The 18,356-nt window shown below is 47.2% G+C and overlaps 1 protein-coding gene and 1 long non-coding RNA gene across 10 annotated transcripts in view; one reads left to right on the top strand and one right to left on the bottom strand.

Annotated features, from left to right (window-relative positions):
• LOC128336517 (uncharacterized) overlaps window positions 1-11,612 on the top strand; it is a 35,446-nt gene extending 23,834 nt beyond the window's left edge. Inside the window, exons 2-4 of the long non-coding RNA XR_008311990.1 lie at window positions 7,448-7,568; window positions 9,703-10,012; window positions 11,443-11,612. This is a non-coding gene — a long non-coding RNA (uncharacterized LOC128336517). The remainder of the gene's footprint in view (window positions 1-7,447; window positions 7,569-9,702; window positions 10,013-11,442) is intronic.
• Window positions 8,578-18,356, bottom strand: part of SDK1 (sidekick cell adhesion molecule 1) — a 733,784-nt gene continuing 724,005 nt past the window's right edge. For all 9 annotated transcript variants that reach the window (XM_053276314.1, XM_053276315.1, XM_053276313.1 and 6 more), the window contains one exon: window positions 8,578-9,977. In XM_053276314.1, coding sequence (XP_053132289.1) covers window positions 9,705-9,977 — 273 coding nt within the window. In that variant the 3' untranslated portion in view covers window positions 8,578-9,704. The remainder of the gene's footprint in view (window positions 9,978-18,356) is intronic.

Below are 18,356 nucleotides of genomic sequence, written 5' to 3'. Positions count from 1 at the left end.
GTCCCAGAACCAGGTCCCAGGTCAGGGTGGATGGATGCAGTTCCTTTCTGAAACCCTGTCTAGGAGCTGCCGGTTCTTATGCATCCTCTTTACTGGTTTCCTAAGCCCCGGAGATCGGTCATAGATTTAGGATTGTCCTGATCTTGGGGCTTGCTTTGGTGGGGTCACACAAGCCCTTAGTAAACAGCCAGTGCTGCTGTTGAGCATATTTGCAAGACTGTTCCCATCTGCCTATATTTTTCCACGGGTCACACATATTTCTGGTCCATCTCAAAACCCCATTGGCCCTGAACACAGATAATAGCTCTACCTTGCAAAAAACCCAATTCATTTGACTATGGAAATTGCATAGAACATGCAAATTTATGCAAAGCTGTCCAATTTACAGGATTTATCCCATTTTCCTGAAATCAGCCTGGAGCAGTTTCCGAATAGCCAGGAAGTAACTAATGGGAGGACCGCCAAGCCTCACAAAATTAGCCCAACAAAGTATCCTGAGGGGAGCAAAGAGAAATGCAACCAATTAACTCTTGCCAGGTAAGGCTAGGAAAGAAGCGTAGTTAGAGCTCAGTGTAAGAATCGCCACCCACAGCATTAACTGAAGGCTAATCACTTTTTTTCTTTGGGGTAAATTAACAGTTTTATCCCTGGGTGTTGGGGGTGATATCCACTCACTGTAGAGAGAAACGTCGCATATACAGACTGAAGTGGAAAGGTTTTTCTTGGCCTGTGCCATTTTAGTGAGGGGGAGAAATATTGTGGTAATGAGCATGAATTTTCCCATTTGCTAAGCAGGATCTGCCATGGTTTGCATTTGGATGGGTGACTTCATGTGTGCACTCTAAGATATTCCCCTTAGGAGACAGGGCTGTAGCTCAGAGCATCTGCGTGAGATAATCACTTACATCCTATTAGTATTGGGTTGGATCCAATAATTTCATCTGTGCAGAGTCCTAGTGGCCATCTGCACAGATGAAAGTCAGCTGGTCTTGTGGTAGCAAGCATGAATTGTCCCCCTTGCTAAGCAGAGTCCACCCTGGTTTGCATTTGAATGGGGGACTACATGTGAGCACTGCAAGATATTCCCCTCAGGGGATGGAGCTGTTCTGGGAAGAGCAGAAGGTTCCAAGTTCCCTCCCTGGAAGCATCTCCAAGACAGGGCTGAGAGAGATTCCCACCTGCAGCCTTGGATAAGTTGCTGCCAGTCTGGGTCAACAATACTGAGCTAGTTGGACCAAGGCAGCTTCCTATGTTCCTATGTGGGTGATCCAGATGCTGCTGGACTACAATTCCCATCACCTCCAGCCACAATGGCCAGATGGAAAGGATGGGAGTTGTAGTCCAACATCATCTGGAGACCCTCTCACATTTTCTTCCCATGTTGGGTCTGCCTCTTGGATAATTGCGATTCTGTTTATACCAGAGATGGTCACGTTGGCTCTCTAGCTGTTGTTGAACTACAACTCCCAGGAGAACCAAGGTTTATGCCCTGGTTTATACAACCATATAGCCCTGGTTTATACCACCCACTGAGCTGGCTCCATCCCATTGAGCTCATCCACTGTCCTCCTTTCTGCAAAGTGTTTCCAGTGGGCGGTGAGGTTTTATTCCTAGTAGTAAGCTGCCCTAGGCTGGTCTAATGACTGCAGTGCCCTCTGCTGTCTTTCCTCGGTGATGTATCTGAGCTTGGCTTTTGCCGCTTGGCTGCACAGCAGCAGAGGTGTCAAATTAAGAGAGATCTCCTCTGGTGAAAATGCGCCAGTGCCTGTGAAGAGGGAAAATGAGAGGAGCCGGCTGGAAACAGGCGATACGTTAGGAAGCACTGGTTTCAAGGGAGGACAAAATTTACACTGGTAATAGGACAGCAAACTGTGGTCTGGGTATATGTTTGAGGTTTGTTGGGATTTTTGTCCCATGCTTTTTCTTGACCTAAGGTTCTCAACCTTTTTTTACTCCAGTTGTTGCTAAACTACAACACCTGTCATCCCCAGCTACAATTTATTGTGGTTTGGGATGATGGGAGTTGTAGTTCAGTAACAGCTGGCAGATCAAAAGTGTTGGGAGTCCTTGCTTTAGCTAAACTGGAATTTTAGGATTTAAGGGACACTAAGGGGTTGCCCATTCCCCGTTTTGAGAGCTGTGTCATTCTTCTAGGGGCAACAATTAGTTTGGGGGAACAAAGGACATTATTAGGGAAGCCAGGATTTTGCTATACCCTAAATCCTTATAGAGGCAAGATAATTAATGAAATTAAGGGTATTAATGTCTCCTACCTACCCGGCTGCTTTGACTTTCGCAGCTTGTTTTGGGGTAGACGAGTGAGTGGATGAGATATCCTTGCACAACCGAAGCCTTTGAAAATAATTAATATACGACGACTGACACTTTGCCATTAAGTTCCAGTCTCCTGGAATGGGGGAGCTGCATTCTTCTGAAAGAAGACGCTCATGGGTGTGGAAGTGTTAGGCTGAGAGGATGTTCTGCCTGGCTAAAATATATAGGATATTCTGCTAGGGACCAGTGTTCCCTCTAACAGGGATTCCCAGATGTTTTTGACTACAACTCCCAGCATTGCCAGCTGCAATGGCCTTGGGCTGGGGATGATGGGAGTTGTAGTCAGCAGTGGCGTAGCGGGGAAATGACTTGACTAGCAAGCCAGAGGTTGCTGGTTCGAAGCCCCACACCTGTATCAGGCAGCAGCGATATAGCATGATGCTGAAAGGCATCATCTCATACTGCACGGGAGGAGGCAATGGTCAACCCCTCCTGCATTCTACCAAAAATAAAACCACAGGGATCTATGGTCACCTGGGCGCTTTCCAGATTAGACCCTACAACGGGGTCAGGAAGGATGCATCTCAGAAGTGTGCTTCCACACTTCTTGTGTTGTGACACCGCAGTCCCCACACGGACAGCAGGGTGCCGTTCACATTTCCAATGCCTTGTTGCGAATTTAATCGCGGCAACCTAGAGCAAGGGCGTCATACAGCCAGCGTGAAAAAGTTGCTGTTTTTTTCCGGTTGTTAGTTGCTGCAAGACTGCTCCCCCTGCTGTTTCCATTCTGAATGTGACTTGCCCAAATGGAGACTTGTTGCTGCTCCAGCCGCTAGCACCCAGGAGTCGACACAGACTCGGCGGCACACTTTACCTTTAGTCAACAATATCTGGGAATCCCTTTTAGAGGGAACATGCTAGGGACTAGTGGATCCCGTGGATACCTTCCAGTACGCTGTGATATTTCAGAAGACAGACTGACCGTCGCTGGCTCAGACCTGGAAAATGACATTGGCAATAGTGAGGACCGTTGTGGGGTGCCCCTCCACATGATCCCCACTGACGAAGCCCAGGCTGTGTTAGTGCTTAATCTTTCCCTCTGTTGCTTATGCTGATGGATATATTATAAGATGGAAACCATTCTAGGGTGGGAGGTTTCCCCTGAGATATTGCGAGTTATCTTCTTGGGAATTTAGCAGCTGCAGGGAACTTGGTTCCTCCTTCCCTCCCTGCCTGGAGGATTCTGCCAGGTTTAACCAAGCAAGAATACCAGCCAGGGAAGATCAGTCTGGCCCCACTGGGCCATCAATGGCTGCTTGCAGTTCACCATTGCATCCTGGCATCATCGACTCCCTCTTCTACCTTCTTCCTCCAATCTCCTTCGCTTGTGCACATCTGTGTTTCTGTCTGTGTTTCTTTTAGTTCATAAGTTAGTAAGAGGGGTTTGGATAACTGCATGGAGGAGAGGTCTATCAATGGCTACTAGCCAGAGGGCTACAGGCCACCTCCAGCCTCCAAGGCAGGATGCCTCTGTATACCAGTTGCAGGGGAGTAACAGCAGGAGAGGGGGCCTGCCCCCAACTCCTGCCTGTGGCTTCCAGCGGCATCTGGTGGGCCACTGTGTGGAACAGGATGCTGGACTAGATGGGCCTCCATGGGCCTGATCCAGCAGGGCTGTTCTTATGTTCTTATGCCTCTAAATCCCAGTTGCAGGGGAGCAACAGCAGGAGAGAGGGCATGCCCCTTTCAACTCCTACCTGTAGGCTCCCAGTGGCATCTGGTGGGCCACTGTGTGGAACAGGATGCTGGACTAGATGGGCCTTGAGCCTGATCCAGCAGGGCTGTTCTTATGTTCTTATGTTCTTATGCCTCTAAATCCCAGTTGCAGGGGAGTAACAGCAGGAGAGGGGGCATGCCCTCACCTCTTGCCTGTGGGCTTCCCAGGGGCATCTGGTGGGCCACTGTGTGGAACAGGAGGCTGGACTAGATAGGCCTTCTTGGGCCTGATCCAGCAGGGCTGTTCTTGTGTTCTTAAGTCTGACAGTAGCACCCGTGTTTGAAATGGTTTGAGCTGCTTTGGGAGATAAGATTTTTTTTTAAGTGAGATTTAAAAAATAGAATAAATAAATAGTATATCCAAAAAAACTATCTTTAAGCATTCATTTCTGTCAAAGAAAAAAATGCCCAAATTTGCTATTTTGTATGGATTTCATTAGGGATATTGTCACATCCTGGCAATCAATCAATCAATAATAATAATAAAAAAAATTTGTTTTGCCTCCTCTGAAACAAGAACTCCTACTCTAGATAATTTCCAGAAAGCCTCTTGTTCCAGAAGAGCAGAGGTTTCCAAAATGGCGCATGGTGATGTCCATGACCCAAACCTGGCGATCTTTGTACTTGCATGTGGAAGCTCAGGCCATGCTGGGCCTCACTGTGTATGTGCAGAGGGGGTCTGTGGACCTGGACCAAATTGCAGAACCTAGACAGAATTTTGAAATCCACTCTACTGTTTGAGAAGAGCAGAATTTGCTTATTATGGACTTCACCAGAACCTTTCAGAAAGGAACCCAATGGAGTTGTGCCCATCTCTAAGTTTAATACTGTATTTACCTGAATCCAAGACTATCTTTTCCCCAAGTTCTTTGATGTTAGAAATCAGGGGGGGTTGTCTTAAATTCAGAGTCCTCTCTTCCTTTCAGGTCAATACAGTATAACCTGTAAACCAGTATAACCTGTAAAATAAACCTGTACACTTAACCTGCATTTTTAAGGGGGTCATCTTAAATTCAGAGTCGTCTTCTATTTGGGTAAATACGGTACCCATTTATGATTCTTATACAGTGGACCCTCGACTTACAAACTACTCGACATAAGTATTTTTCGAGTTACAAACGGCAGTTTTAGATCCGGTTTTAGATGCGGTTTTTTCGACTTACAAATTTTTAGATGGGGTTTCCTCGACTTACAAATTTTTAGATGGGGTTTCCACGACTTACACATTTTACATGCGGTTTCCTTGATTTGCCTGCCTGTTTACTGCCTGTTTATTCTTGAAAAGAAATGTTCCTGTGCAGTTTGCAAGCCTTACTGGGGGTCTGGGTCTTTTTTCTAGGCTCCGGAACGCATTAATCCGTTCCCAATGCATTCCTATGGGAAACCGCTTTTCGACTTACGAATTTTTCGACTTACAAATGTGCATTCTGAACGGATTAATTTCGTAAGTAGAGGGACCACTGTATATGTTAACGGGGAAGGTATGGACTGGAAGTAGATGGGGGTCTGTGTGTGTACAGAGATATGCCTTGAGTGTTTCAAACAAGGAGGGAATGAAAAGCCAGTGTTGATGCACTGCAAAGCATAGTCAGCTTTTTTTTTACATGCTGGCTCCTTTGGATAAGAGGCCGTGAAAGCAGGCGTCTCACTAGTTTCCAACAATATTACGATTCCCAAAGCTTATAGCTATAGAGGAAAGCTTTCTTGCCAGATGGAACAATTTATTCTATGTCCATGGTAAATAATAATAATAATAAAACCCATGATTAATCCCTTTGTTATAGCTACTGCATGAGAACGGCGATGGGTCTGAGGCCCAGCCTTGTCAAGTGTCTAATACATGATAATGAGGGCAGGGAGGTATAATTCAATTCTGTGTCCTGAGGATATTCAATTCTGTGCTCTTGAATTGCCCACCCTCTCTGGACTCGGTTGTAACTGAATAAACACAGCCAATAAAAACACGATTATGGAGATGGATGTGTATTGGGAGAACAGAAATTACTCTGTTAGTGTCAACGAGTCTTAAAAGAATCACCCTTGATGTCTTCCATTTGAAGGCAAAAGGGGACGTTTTATCAAGCCAATTCCTCGTACTGTTGGAAAACTCTCTCTTAGGAAAGAGGGGCAGTCTCTTCCCATTATCAGCTCTCATTTAGGGGAAATGGTGGCTGTTAAAAGTCCATTTTCCTTTGTGCATCTATGCCTTCCAAGCTATTTATCTAAAGAAAAGTGGGACAAAGGTTTCCAGAGGCCTTTACATCTGCTCTGCTGCCTCTCCCATTCGGAACGGGCATTGGGTCGGCTCTCCATGTCTAAGAAGATAAGGCAGTCAGTAGTTGAACCTGGATGGCTACATGGGGCCTCCATATCCCAAAGAAGCACAGCTCTGAGTATGAGACTCTGGGGCTGAACCACAGCCAGAATGGCCGCTCTCTTCATCTCCACATGCTTGAGAGATTCCAGTGGCACATGGCTGGTTGCTGGTAAGAGATGGAATGATGGGCGGCATAGGCATTGGCCTGATCCAGTGGAGGCGACTTTTATGGGTTACGATTACATGAACACTCCACACACTCACCTCATTCAATGGGAGAGACCTTGGAATGTTCTCTCGGCCAATCAGCATGACCAAACCATTACAATTACGTGTTAAGCTCTGCAACAGCGGTTGGATTGCATGGCGAGGTACACTGTGCAAACAAGGGTGTACAATTCCATTTACAAATGCAGCAGAACATGACTGAAACAAAGTCAGTTATGTCCAGATTGTGTTACTTCCCCTAAGATACAAAAGGAGAACAGAGAGCAATGGAAGGGGACCATTAAAGCAATGTCTGCATGGCTTTGGAGACTGGTCGAAGCATGGGAAAGGATCATAACTTCTCTCCGTGTTCATTGTGTCTGCATTTGTCTTCAGAAAAATTCTAACAGCATCTGTGAGGAAGGGACCAGCCTCTCCTAGACCCCACAGGGATTGATGCCCCTCAGTAACACTTTCTGTCCAATGACATGCAAGTGCCCTCTGGAACCATGGGCAAGGCCTATGTACTGGAGGGCATACCTCCAATGAAAACCTAATTTGAAACTTGGTACAGACAACCTTGCAATCTCAGATGTAAATGTGTAACACTTAAAAAAAGAAATTTTTGAAGTTTACTCTACAAATCCAAGTTGCGGTTTATTTTACAATTGCCTTTCTGCACATTTGAATTGTAGGTTTCATGGGCAGCTTTCATGGATAGGTCTCATGAGGTGAAACTCTAGTTCTGAAATATGGATTCAGGAGTGCTATGAAATTCAAGACCATTCACTTATGTTCAACAATTTCAGCTGTTGAGGAACTCTTGAAATTTCCAATGTGTGCAATTTTGTGTGTGTGTGTTTGCTTCTGCAGAAGATACAGCCCCAAGGAGGTCTCTGTGGAGGAGTCACTTCAGACATTATTGATGTGGCAGTTAAATATAACAGCTTTCCAGTCTGTGATGAAAGGGACACGACCTGCTATTCAAATGCAAGTAAGTACAAGATTTGCTTGACACAGAATTAACAATGTTGGTGGTTGGGGGGCGGGGGCGGGGGCGGGGGAGCAACCATTGAGCAACCTCGGTATGCAGAACTACTGTTGGCATGGACCTGCCAATGCCTTCCTTAAAGGTGCGTTGTCGAGTTGGGGTCGACTCCTGGCGCCCACAGAGCCCTGTGGTTGTCTTTGGTAGAATCCAGGATGGGTTTACCATGGACATCTCCCGCGCAGTAGGAGATGATGTCTTTCAGCATCTTCCTATATCACTGCTGCCCGATAGAGGCGTTTCCCATAGTCTGGGAAACATGCCAGTGGGGATTCGAACCGGCAACCTCTGGCTTGCTAATCAAGTCATTTTCCCGCTGCGCCTTTAGGTGGTTTAATGTCTTCCTTATCTGCCCTAAATGGACCCAGACAGGGAGAAACCACAGCTTCTGTCAATCTCGCAGAAAGAGGACTGAAAGCAGCTACCCGTCCCCCCCTCTGCTGGGCAAACGGAGCAAGGCTGGTCCTAAGGCTGTGGGAGGATGTGACCAGACAGCTGCCGGGTCAGTTTTTATGGCTGAACACTTGTTCAGAAGGGAGCAGGGGCAGCGGCAACTCCAAAGAGCCAATTTGTTGACAACGGCCTTTTTTGCTCCGAGATGGTTGTGTCACATGACTCCCAATTCTGGAGCTGGATCAACGGCTCCTCTTCCAATGCACAGCCCAGCAATAAACATAATGGGCCTTGGCAGAAAGGAGCTGGCTGCATCCTTGTGGGTCAAAGACAGGGCAGTGCACAGCAGAGAGAAGAACAAAACAGCCTTGTGCGTGGAAAGGGGCTCTGAGCTGCAGCACACAGACAAAGCTTGGAAAACATACACAAGGCAGTTTGTTACCCTGCGGATTCAAAAACGGCACGAGCTTCATTCAGAGACATGCAGCTGCTTCTCTCACGTATGCTGCTGAACAATCACCATGACGCACCTGTGGACACCAAGAACACTCACCCACTAGAGTATGATGTGTCTTTGTATTTAAAAAAAAAATCATTAAAAATATACATTTTTCTTTTAAAAAAAAATCAAACATATCTGGTGCTAACAACATGAACTTTTTTTTTAAAACAGAGCTGCAGAACAGCGTCCCATCAGCATAGCAGACAAAGGGGATAGTGATTGGTTTCCTTTACGTGGAAGGACACCTTTGAAAACCAAATAAGTGCTGTTCTCCCCATCAGTTCATGAACATTCATTCAAAGGATCCCCTTCTTCCTGGGTTGTGTTTCTTTTTCTTTTAGATTTACAGTGGACATTGGTACATGCAGTCTATAAAAGGAGGAGTCGGACCCACAACCGAGAGCAAAACTGACTGCTCACCAGCCTCTCTCTCTCCCCAGCTGTTTCACCCAGCACCATCCGCGGCGTTTTTAAGCTGGCTTGTTTTGCAGAAACCCTGGAGAGGGGAATATTTTTAGGAACACAACAAGCTCAGTTGGAACTGGATAGAAATGAAGGGAAGAGATAGTTGATCAAAAACCACCAGGAGTGAACCTTGCAGGCATGGGGAGAGACATGACAGTGAGACAAAGTGATTGAGCTGGTGCTCCGAAGGCAGGAGCAGCAAGGAGAGAGAACACCGTGAGGAAAGAGCTATTCCCAAAGCTTTCCCCTCTTTTCTTGTGTTTTCCTAATTGACCTGCATGATATGAAAAGGGGAGAATGTTTGGGAAATGGTGGGTTTTCATATTCAATTACATCACAACCATGCCAGCACGCCTTGCTTGAGAAGGGTGGCTGGGGGAACCATGGTAGACCGCTTCCCAAAGCAGCATTACAAAAACAATTGTTTAAAAAAGCTCCTTAAATCATATCCCAAAGTGGTTAAAATTGTCAGTTTTGGATCAATTGTGGGTTTCTTTTAGGGGGGAAAAAGACATCAAAGCAAGTTCAACAAGTTCAGCTCCATATCGTTAAGTGTTGATTGTCTTGGGGGGCGAAAATAGACATTCACGTTTACATCCATTCTACCCTGATAAGAGAAGGTTACCCACAGTGCACTGCACCTATCGCGCACACAGTCATCTGGTTGGGTTGGTGTTCTGAACTTGGCAGGCGACTTGAGTTGTGGTTTATTTTCCCCAGCGTCAGACGAAGGAGGAGAAGCCTGTCACTGGAGTCCGTGAGCCTGGAGCAGACTGTCCTGTCGGAGTGTACACCCCTCCTGAGCTCTGCGTTGTGATGACAGTCTGGAAGTAAGGGTCCGCCTCGCTTGCTACGCATTCCTCATACCTGTACGGCGCCGGATGCTTCGTGCCCTTTTGCTGCCGTTTCCATGAATTGTAGTACGTGGGGTCACTCATATAATGGTTCACAAAAGAGTGCTTGGGCAACTCGTCTTCGTAGTCTGAATCCGTGGCCTGTGGTTTGAGAGAGGAACAAAAACAGCCGGCCGGTAAGTACCTATGACAGTGAGCTCTTTTCCCACGATGGGGTCCATCTATCTAACTTGACCATGGCATGAAAACTTAGGACCCAAGCTTGGTACTAAAAGAAACCACATGAACACCAAGACAAAAGTATTGGTGTGAATCATTAGACAGTTTTGCTACCTGCCAAGCTGCCAAAAGGAAAGTGGACTTGGGGCCCCCCGATTTGCCTGGCCATGCAAATAGCCATTTTGAAACAGTACACTTGGACACAAATTCCAGTTTTTCTCCAAAAAGGAAAATCTAAGTATTTTGAATGGAAGCCCAATGCATTTCTACAAGATCAGTAGTATTTCTGAGCGGGATTCTGACATTGCTAGAGGCAATGTTTACCAATGAGACTCTTGGGCACCAAACTATGACCAGCTAAGAGAGCTCTCCTAACTTTACCATGGCATGAAAACTTAGGACCAGTTTGTACATTTTTCAGAGTCGTGACACCACCTTTCCTGGATTCTACTCTTTCTGGCTGCAGGTCTTTATGTGTGTACTAGTATGTGTAAGCCCATTGTAATAACGGGCTCTAGTGTGTGGGGGGGGTGTTTTCCTGCTGCCGCCTCACCCGCCTCGGGCACACTCTCCGCCCGCTGTTTCTCGTGGCGGCGGCCGCCGCCATCGGGGCCAGTCGCCCCGCCGCGGCCACCGCCTCCTTGGCCCGCACTCCTTTGGCCGAGGCCGCGGCTCCGCCGCCGCCTCGGCCACACTCTCTGCCCGCCGCTTCTGCTTCTCCCTGCATCCCGTGGTGGCAGCCACCGCCATCAGGGCCAGTCGCCCTGCCGCGGCCACCGCCACCTCTAGCCGAGGACTCCACCGGCAGCCAGGTCCAACATGGCTGCCCGTCTCCGGGCAGCCGTATCTTTTTCGCCCGATCTGGACGTGCGCTCCGCGCATGCCCAGAACGGGCGAAAAAGACACGGGCGGCACGGCCGCACGTCCAAGGCTTTTATGGTAGAGGATGACCCACCTGCTGCCAGAAATAGTAGAATCCAGGAAAAGTATTGGGGATTATATGTTGGAATACTCTCCCAAACAAAATTAGGTTGAGCCCCTTTCCTTGATATGCATAGAACTTCCCAGTGGATTGTGCCTTATGAGTTAGCTCTGTGCCTCCCCTCTGTCCTCCTCAAATGGTTCCCCAGTTTCACAGCTGGAACGTTAACCTTGTCTTCTGGTTGGTAGGTCTAGTCTAGAGATCTTGCTGTGTGGCTGTCCTTCGAGGACCAGGGCTATGCAGCCATGGGGCTTCATTTTCATTCATGAGATCAGAATGTGACTGTAGGTTATCGCATTCTAAAAACACATCTTAAAATGCTTGAACCTGTAGCATATAGTTTGAAATGCATAAAATTGATTCGCACTTTGCAGCTGCCTCTCTAATAACAAATTCTATGTCCAGTTTTCAGCAGTGGATCAGGTGCGAACGGCAAACTACCCATGTGCATCATGGGGAAAACTGGCATGGAACAAAAGGAGGAGAAAGAAAAGGAAAAGAGCCCAAATTGCAAATTAGGAAAAGAATGACGGCTACCCGAAAAAAGCTGAGAGCAAAGGGTCCAACTATTAAAGAAACAGATACTTATTGAAAAGTAAGTCTACAGTCTCTTAATGGAACTGCTTATAAAACATGACCTATAAAATAAATGAAACCATAAAATCATGGATACTGTCAACAGAATATTAGTTTAAAACTCATTGTAGCATAAGCTTTAGTCATAACCCTCTGATAACAAATACTGGGGTAGACTATCCTTAAAATAATAATAAAATAATTATTATTGCAAGATCACAGTGCATAGTGCTTTACAAAGTATACAAGGAAGGTCTCTGTGCCAAAGGGCTTACAATCCATACTTAAAAACAGGGGAGACATAATTAAAAACTGACAGTGATTTTGTATAGCAGGGTTTTAATGTGTGAGGCAAAGTACAACAGCAGGTGCATCACATACACCAGATGGTGGCTACTGTATTTTTAAAGGATCTTACATTGTTTTGATTCCCATCTTGGGGATACACAGATCCCTTTAGAAAAGGGATCCCGGCTTCCGAAAAGAAGCACCCTGGCATTACTGAACCACCAAGTCCTGTGAACAGCCCCATCATATGGGCATCAAAACCCTTGAAGTCAGGCTGAATCAATACAACCTCTAGTATTTTGGGACCTTCAAAATCCAAAAATGGGGGTCTTGCAATGCATATCATCAAGAATGTACTAGTGCCTCTGGATTGCTCTCTTACAATTTCATAGACTAGGATACAAATCCATGCTAACAGCAATGCATTGACGGCCCTGCCTTTTCTTCTCTTGTAAAAGCTCGTTTTTCTCTCCTTCTGTTGACCTTGTAATAAGCACAGGCGCGGTGAGGATCTCCCACCTGTGGCACGATGGCTACTCAGCAAAGGAAACTTTCGTGGGCAGCTATACTCAAGTCAGAAATGTGATCAAGCAAGGGAGTGGAAAATGAAAGCAGCTGTCATTGAGTTTGCTTATTTTTGCCTCTCCTCCTTGATCCCTTTTCCTTTTCTGCTGTGTCTCTTAGATTTCGAGCCATTCTTATAAAATATAATGACATGGATGGAGTGCAGTGGCCTGTGGCTGGGGGTGATGGGAGTTGTAGTCAGCAACATCTGGGAACCCCTGTTATAGGGCAGGCAAAGAGGGCAAGGGTGCTAGATCCTAGGCCAGGGAGAGGCAACATCTGGGAGGAGAGCTGGGCTTGTGGTGGCAAGCATGAAGGGTCCCCTTTGCTAAGCAGGGTCCACCCTGGTTTGCATTTGAATGGGAGACATTCCCCCTCAGGGGATGGGGCTGCTCTGGGAAGAGTAGAAGGTTCCAGGTTCCCATCCTAGCATCACCATGATAGGGCTGAGAGAGACTCCTGCCTGCTAGAGATGTGCATGAACCAGCATCTGGCCAGTTCAGTGGTGGTGTGTGTGTTTACCTTTAAGGAGCAGGGAGGGTGCTCTCCCCCCCCACCCACTGCTGTCTCCAAAATCGCTGGCATGGGGCAGCAGCATACTTCCTTGCTGCCCTGGTCAGTGTCGTAGCAGAAGTGGCCGTTGCACCAGAGATTTGGGCACCAGCACCAGTGGGGGAAATGCAGTGGAGTGGGGTAAGGGCACCCTCCCTGCTCCTTAAAGGTAACCCCCTTCGCCTCCGAACCAGTTTGGCGAACCCGGAAAAGGACCGCCGAACCGGTTTGTGCACATCCCTACAGCCTGCAACCTTGGAGAAGCCGCTGCCAGTCTGTGCAGACAGTACTGAGCCAGATGGACCGATGGTCTGACTCTGTCTAAAGCAGCTTCCTATGTACAATTCCCATCACTTCCAGCCACAAAAATGGTAGCTCAACAGCAGCTGGTGCGCCAAGGTTCCCTACCCCGGCCTGTGCCGAAGAGTCACATGCAAAACATCAGAGACGCTCCCCAGCGCACGTGGACGTTTCAAGGCTGTGCCGGATGGGCTTGCAATCACCCACGGTGCCATCTGGAACTCAGCAAGTGCTGGGAGCTGAAAAACCAGGGACTCTTGGAGTTCATTCCTCTCACTGCCCCCCATTATTACACAAATTGCTCCTGCAACAGGATTATGTTTTAGAGTGGCCATATTATTTTTAATGATTCAAAACTATTGACTAAATGGAAATGCTGCAGGGCCGTTTTCTTCTCGGCCGTGCGGCGGGCCCCTTTCCCGCAAGTGCCGGTCGGTTGCCGAGGCAACCGCAGCAGCCTGGCATTTGATTGGACGCCGGGCTAGATTATAAATTGACAAGCAAAAGGTGCACAAATGCCTGCAAAGCAACAAAATCGAGAAAACGCTGGACAATTTAAAGTATTTTTTATTGGGGAGATGAAAGAAACAAACGCAATTAGGGACTAGTGGGCTAGTTTAGTCTAAGGCTGGCATTACAGTGAATTTAAAAAGAGTTGTGGCTGTCAACTTTCCTTTGAAAGTGGTTGGAGGAAAATTGTGTGCATTTATTTATGACTAGTAATGGAGCAAGACGCCATGTACATTCAAGCTCTTCCAAATGACTGCAGTGGCAATGCACACAATCTCTGTCGGTCCCTCAACCAGGGTGGAAATGGGCAGCGCTTTCCTCCACCTTCCTCACCTCCATTTTCCAGTCTCCTTGGCTCTCCCATGAGGTCCTCCTTCCTCTAGAGTTACTCCATTTGGGCAGTGACAGGTTCCAGAGGGTTTGCCAGGTTAGTTGTGCCCTATTCAGTCATTACGTTGTCCATACATCCATGTACCTGTGCACATGTACGTGCACTTGTGTGAATTTAAACATCAAGCTGGAGGCAGGCCCCCCTGAGATGCGGGATAGAGACAGAAAGTGTCCTGCTGCCTGTGCATTCAGCAGAACATGTGAGACTGCGTACAGATGTGTATGTGCACACACAGACCGTACATGTGTTGCACACAACATGCAATTAGGGCTTTTGTTACAGCAGAGGCAAGGACAAGTTTTGTGGCATTTATAAAACTGTTAGTCTTTAAGGTGCCACGAGACGGTTGCTTTTCCATTTCTTTGGCCTCCCAAGATCATGTTCTAAGCTCCTGATCCGTTTGCCGTACGGCTGTCTTGGAGGCCACTTTTATAGCGCTGTTGTGTATTTACAACATGGCAAACACATGGCGACGGAGTGATCAAACGGTGAACAGCTTTTGGCAGGCAGACCGAGTAGATCTCTTCCAACCCCTCTTTATCCCCACTTTATGTTCTTTGTGCTTTTTCTAGCCAATAGGAAGAAACGTAATTTATGTGCATGGCTTAACCTCTTTAAAAATCTCTGTTTACGTTGGAAGACAACCAACATTCCCACCACCCAGTGTTTGGCTTAATGGCGCTGCTGATTATATAGGGTCATGGGAGCAACACGGAGTCCAGGGCAAGACTACATATTGCCTTGGCCAATCTGCATTTGCTGAGGTAATGCCAGGCAAGAAGGATGCATTCGAAGGGGACAACTGTCAGGGCAGAGCAGGCAGGGGGGTAATTAACTCTTCTTGCTCCTGGAAATGCCCCTGACTATTTTCTCTTACGGTCAGGTTTAAATAGGCCTGGCAAGTCATTCATGGGGTGGGGGGTGGGGGAGAACTGATGGTGGAAGGGGAAAAGGTTAAGCGCCCCCCCCTTCAGTCATTCTTCTCTGTGAATGACTCATCCACATACACCTTATGAGGCAAGCCTAGGAACTCCAACATTGATGATAGAATGTGTATTTCTGCCTTCCAATAAAGCAGGGTGTTCAAGAAGGAAGACTGGGAATAATCACAGTTCCACTGTGAACCCTGCGACCTTGAGAGCCTAACACAGGGGGCCGTGGTGTGTCCGGAGCAAGGAACAGCAGAGCAACCAGCAAGTAAAGCAGACGGAGTGACTTGCCTGTGCTGACGCAAGAGCCCCGTTCTATCGCTTGGCTTTAGTTGCTGTGCTGCAGAAGAACCGCGGCCTCTTAACGCTGGGAGCAAAGCTTCCAGAAGGACCACTTGGAACTACCTTTTATGACCAGGAGAGTGGCCCATGGGGCTTTCTTGTGTCTCCAATCGGGATTTGACCCAAGGGGCGTCCGCCTTGTGTCCTGGCCCCTCTTGGACTCAGCCACGTAAGCTCAGAACTACAGTGTGGAGGGAGGAAGGACAGTATTGCCCTCTCGGGTCCCAAACGGGCTTCATCTCCTGAGGCAGCTCATGGGTTTGCAATGACCTGGGTGTCTTTCTTTGGGCCAGCACCAGAGCTAGGCTCTGGGCTTAGGTGTCTCCTCCATGGATTGTCTCCCTGCCTGCCTCCTCTGTACTCCGTCTTTCAGCTCTCCCCCCCCCGCCCTGGCCGACCTTCAATTCTTGCAGCAGTCCTACCAGGCAGATTCCAGGGTCCCTCTGAAGACCGTGACTTGCAGCTGATACGGCCTCCAGTTCTGACCCACCTGCAGACCCTGTGCATTCAGGTGCCCACTTCCCAGTGCCACTTATGGCTTTTCCCCTCTAAATAACCCCCAGCTGGGCCATGCCAAACCCACTCTCCCTGTGTCCCCACCAGCACAGCACTCACTCCAAAGAACATTTATACTCATCTATTTGCCTGGTGACTCAGGGCTGTTGCTGTGTGGTGTTTTGTTTTGTTTTTAACTTGAATATGAATGAAGGCCACATGCATAAAACATTCCCTTTTAAAAGCTACATAAGAGTGATCCCATCCAGGCCTGGTTGCTGCTGGCACATATTTTAAAGCAGAAGATGGAAAAAAACCAGACGAACCTGGCACTCAACATACACAAACCGTGCTTGCATTTTGTATACAGGTATCTGTACCGGAGCAGTACAAAACCCACTGGAAATGGCCCTCGGTCTGGCACCAAAACATAAGAGCAGCCTCAGAAGATTCTGTCCCCAGACTATTATCATTAGAGATGTGCATAAATTGATTTTTGCTGTTCAATTCAAATTGAATCAGCCAGATTCAATTCGATTCTGCAGATTCACATCTGATCAGATTCGATTCGGATTTGAGTGGATTTGACCCACTTTTAAAGGTCCATGGGCACCAAAGTGGGATGGTGGGTAGGACCCCAGGGGTGCCACCTACCACCCACCTTTCAAGGTGGTGGGGTGCGCGGCTGATTTTTAATGAATCTTTTAGTTTTTAGTGATTTTGAATATTTCTGCCATAAGGAAAAAACTTCTGAGGTGTGAATTCTCATTCTATCATAGCAAATGAGATTTTTTTCAATTAAACAACTCTCATGACCCCACTTTCACTTTTTCACACTTTCCTTTACTATGAATAATATGAGGAAGTAATCAATTTAGCACACTTCACCTTATGAAGACAAACCTCATACAAATAAATTCACCATAATTCACCCCTCTGCCCAATCACTCTTAAATTGGGGATGGGTGGTAGCCTCCAGCCATCAGGCACTATCTACCAGCCCACCCCACTCCTTTGGGGCAGATCCACTTTCTGCCCCCAATCTGCCCCAAAGACACCCAAACTTCAAAAATTCTCAAAAAATCAGCCCTCTGCCCAATCCCCCTGAAATTGGTGTGGTAGCCTCCACCCATGAGGCCCTACCACCCCACCCCACTATTTTGGGGCAGATCCACTTTCTGCCCCCAAACTGCCCCAAAGTCACCAAAACTTCAAAAATTCTCAAAAAATCACCCCTTTGTCCAAACCCCCTGAAATTGGGGTGGTAGCCTGCACCCATGAGGCACTACCACCCCACCCCACTATTCTGCCCCAGCCCCCACTTTCTGCCCCAATATGCCCCAATCTGCCCCAAAGACATGAAATTTTCAGAAATTTACCAAAAATCAGCCCTTTGCCCAATCCCCCTGAAATTGGGGTGGTAGCCTGCACCCATTAGGCACTACCACCCCACCCCACTCCTTTTGCCCAAATCCCATGCTATGCCCCCGAACTGCCCCAAAGTCACTAAAACTTTAAAAAATCGCCAAAAATCAACCATGAACCGAATCACCCGAATTTTTTGTGCCCGAAATTCGGGTGATTCGGCTCGTGCCCGAAAAAATTCGGGGGGCATCGGGGGTGATTCGGTTCGGCCCCGAATCACCCGAAATTTTTCGTTTCGGGCACAGATCGTTCTGTGCCCGAAATTTTTTGCACATCCCTAGTAATGGGGCTGCTTCATATCCCCACTCTTCCCTATGGTGGAGATAAATGAGCAGTGCTGACTCTGAGTGCATTTCAGTTGCCACTAAATTCTACAATTGGCCCTAAAAGCTGGAACTAGGGATTAAGGCTGTCATGCTTAAGCCTTGTCACGGTCAGCATTTACATCCTGAGATAAATACATAAAATGTAACACCAAGATGGCTATAGGCTTTAAAAAGAGCAGGGGGCAGGGAGAATTCATGGTAGCTTAAAGCCAAATTTTAAAACACACAAAAACAAAACAATATCTATAGAAAATAAATAAAGACGTATAAAGATGTAAGTTTGACATATTAACAGCTGCAATAGAACAAAAAACATGCACAGCTTTTTCAGTTAGGGCTACAGTTCTGTACACACTTACTTGAGAGATGATCTGATTGAAATCAAAGGTACCTACTTCTAAGTAGGCATGCATAAAAGGGATTGCACTATAAAGCCAAAGACCTTACACATTACAATACACAGCCTGGTAGGCAGTGATTTACATCAGAGTCAAGCTATCCTCTCAACTGCCTTAATAGAGTTCCTCTGCTGATAAAAAGCAAAGGTAACATTCCTCAGGGGACTGCTTCTTGTGAATCTCTCCCCGCCAGCACTTTCACTCTCCTGTGCTTTAACTGCTT

This window comes from Hemicordylus capensis, chromosome 13 (assembly GCF_027244095.1).
Source record: "Hemicordylus capensis ecotype Gifberg chromosome 13, rHemCap1.1.pri, whole genome shotgun sequence".
In the NCBI taxonomy this organism is placed as follows: domain Eukaryota; kingdom Metazoa; phylum Chordata; class Lepidosauria; order Squamata; family Cordylidae; genus Hemicordylus; species Hemicordylus capensis.
The sequence above is the reverse complement of the archived record's forward strand: the minus strand, read 5'-3'. Positions and strand labels throughout refer to the sequence as shown.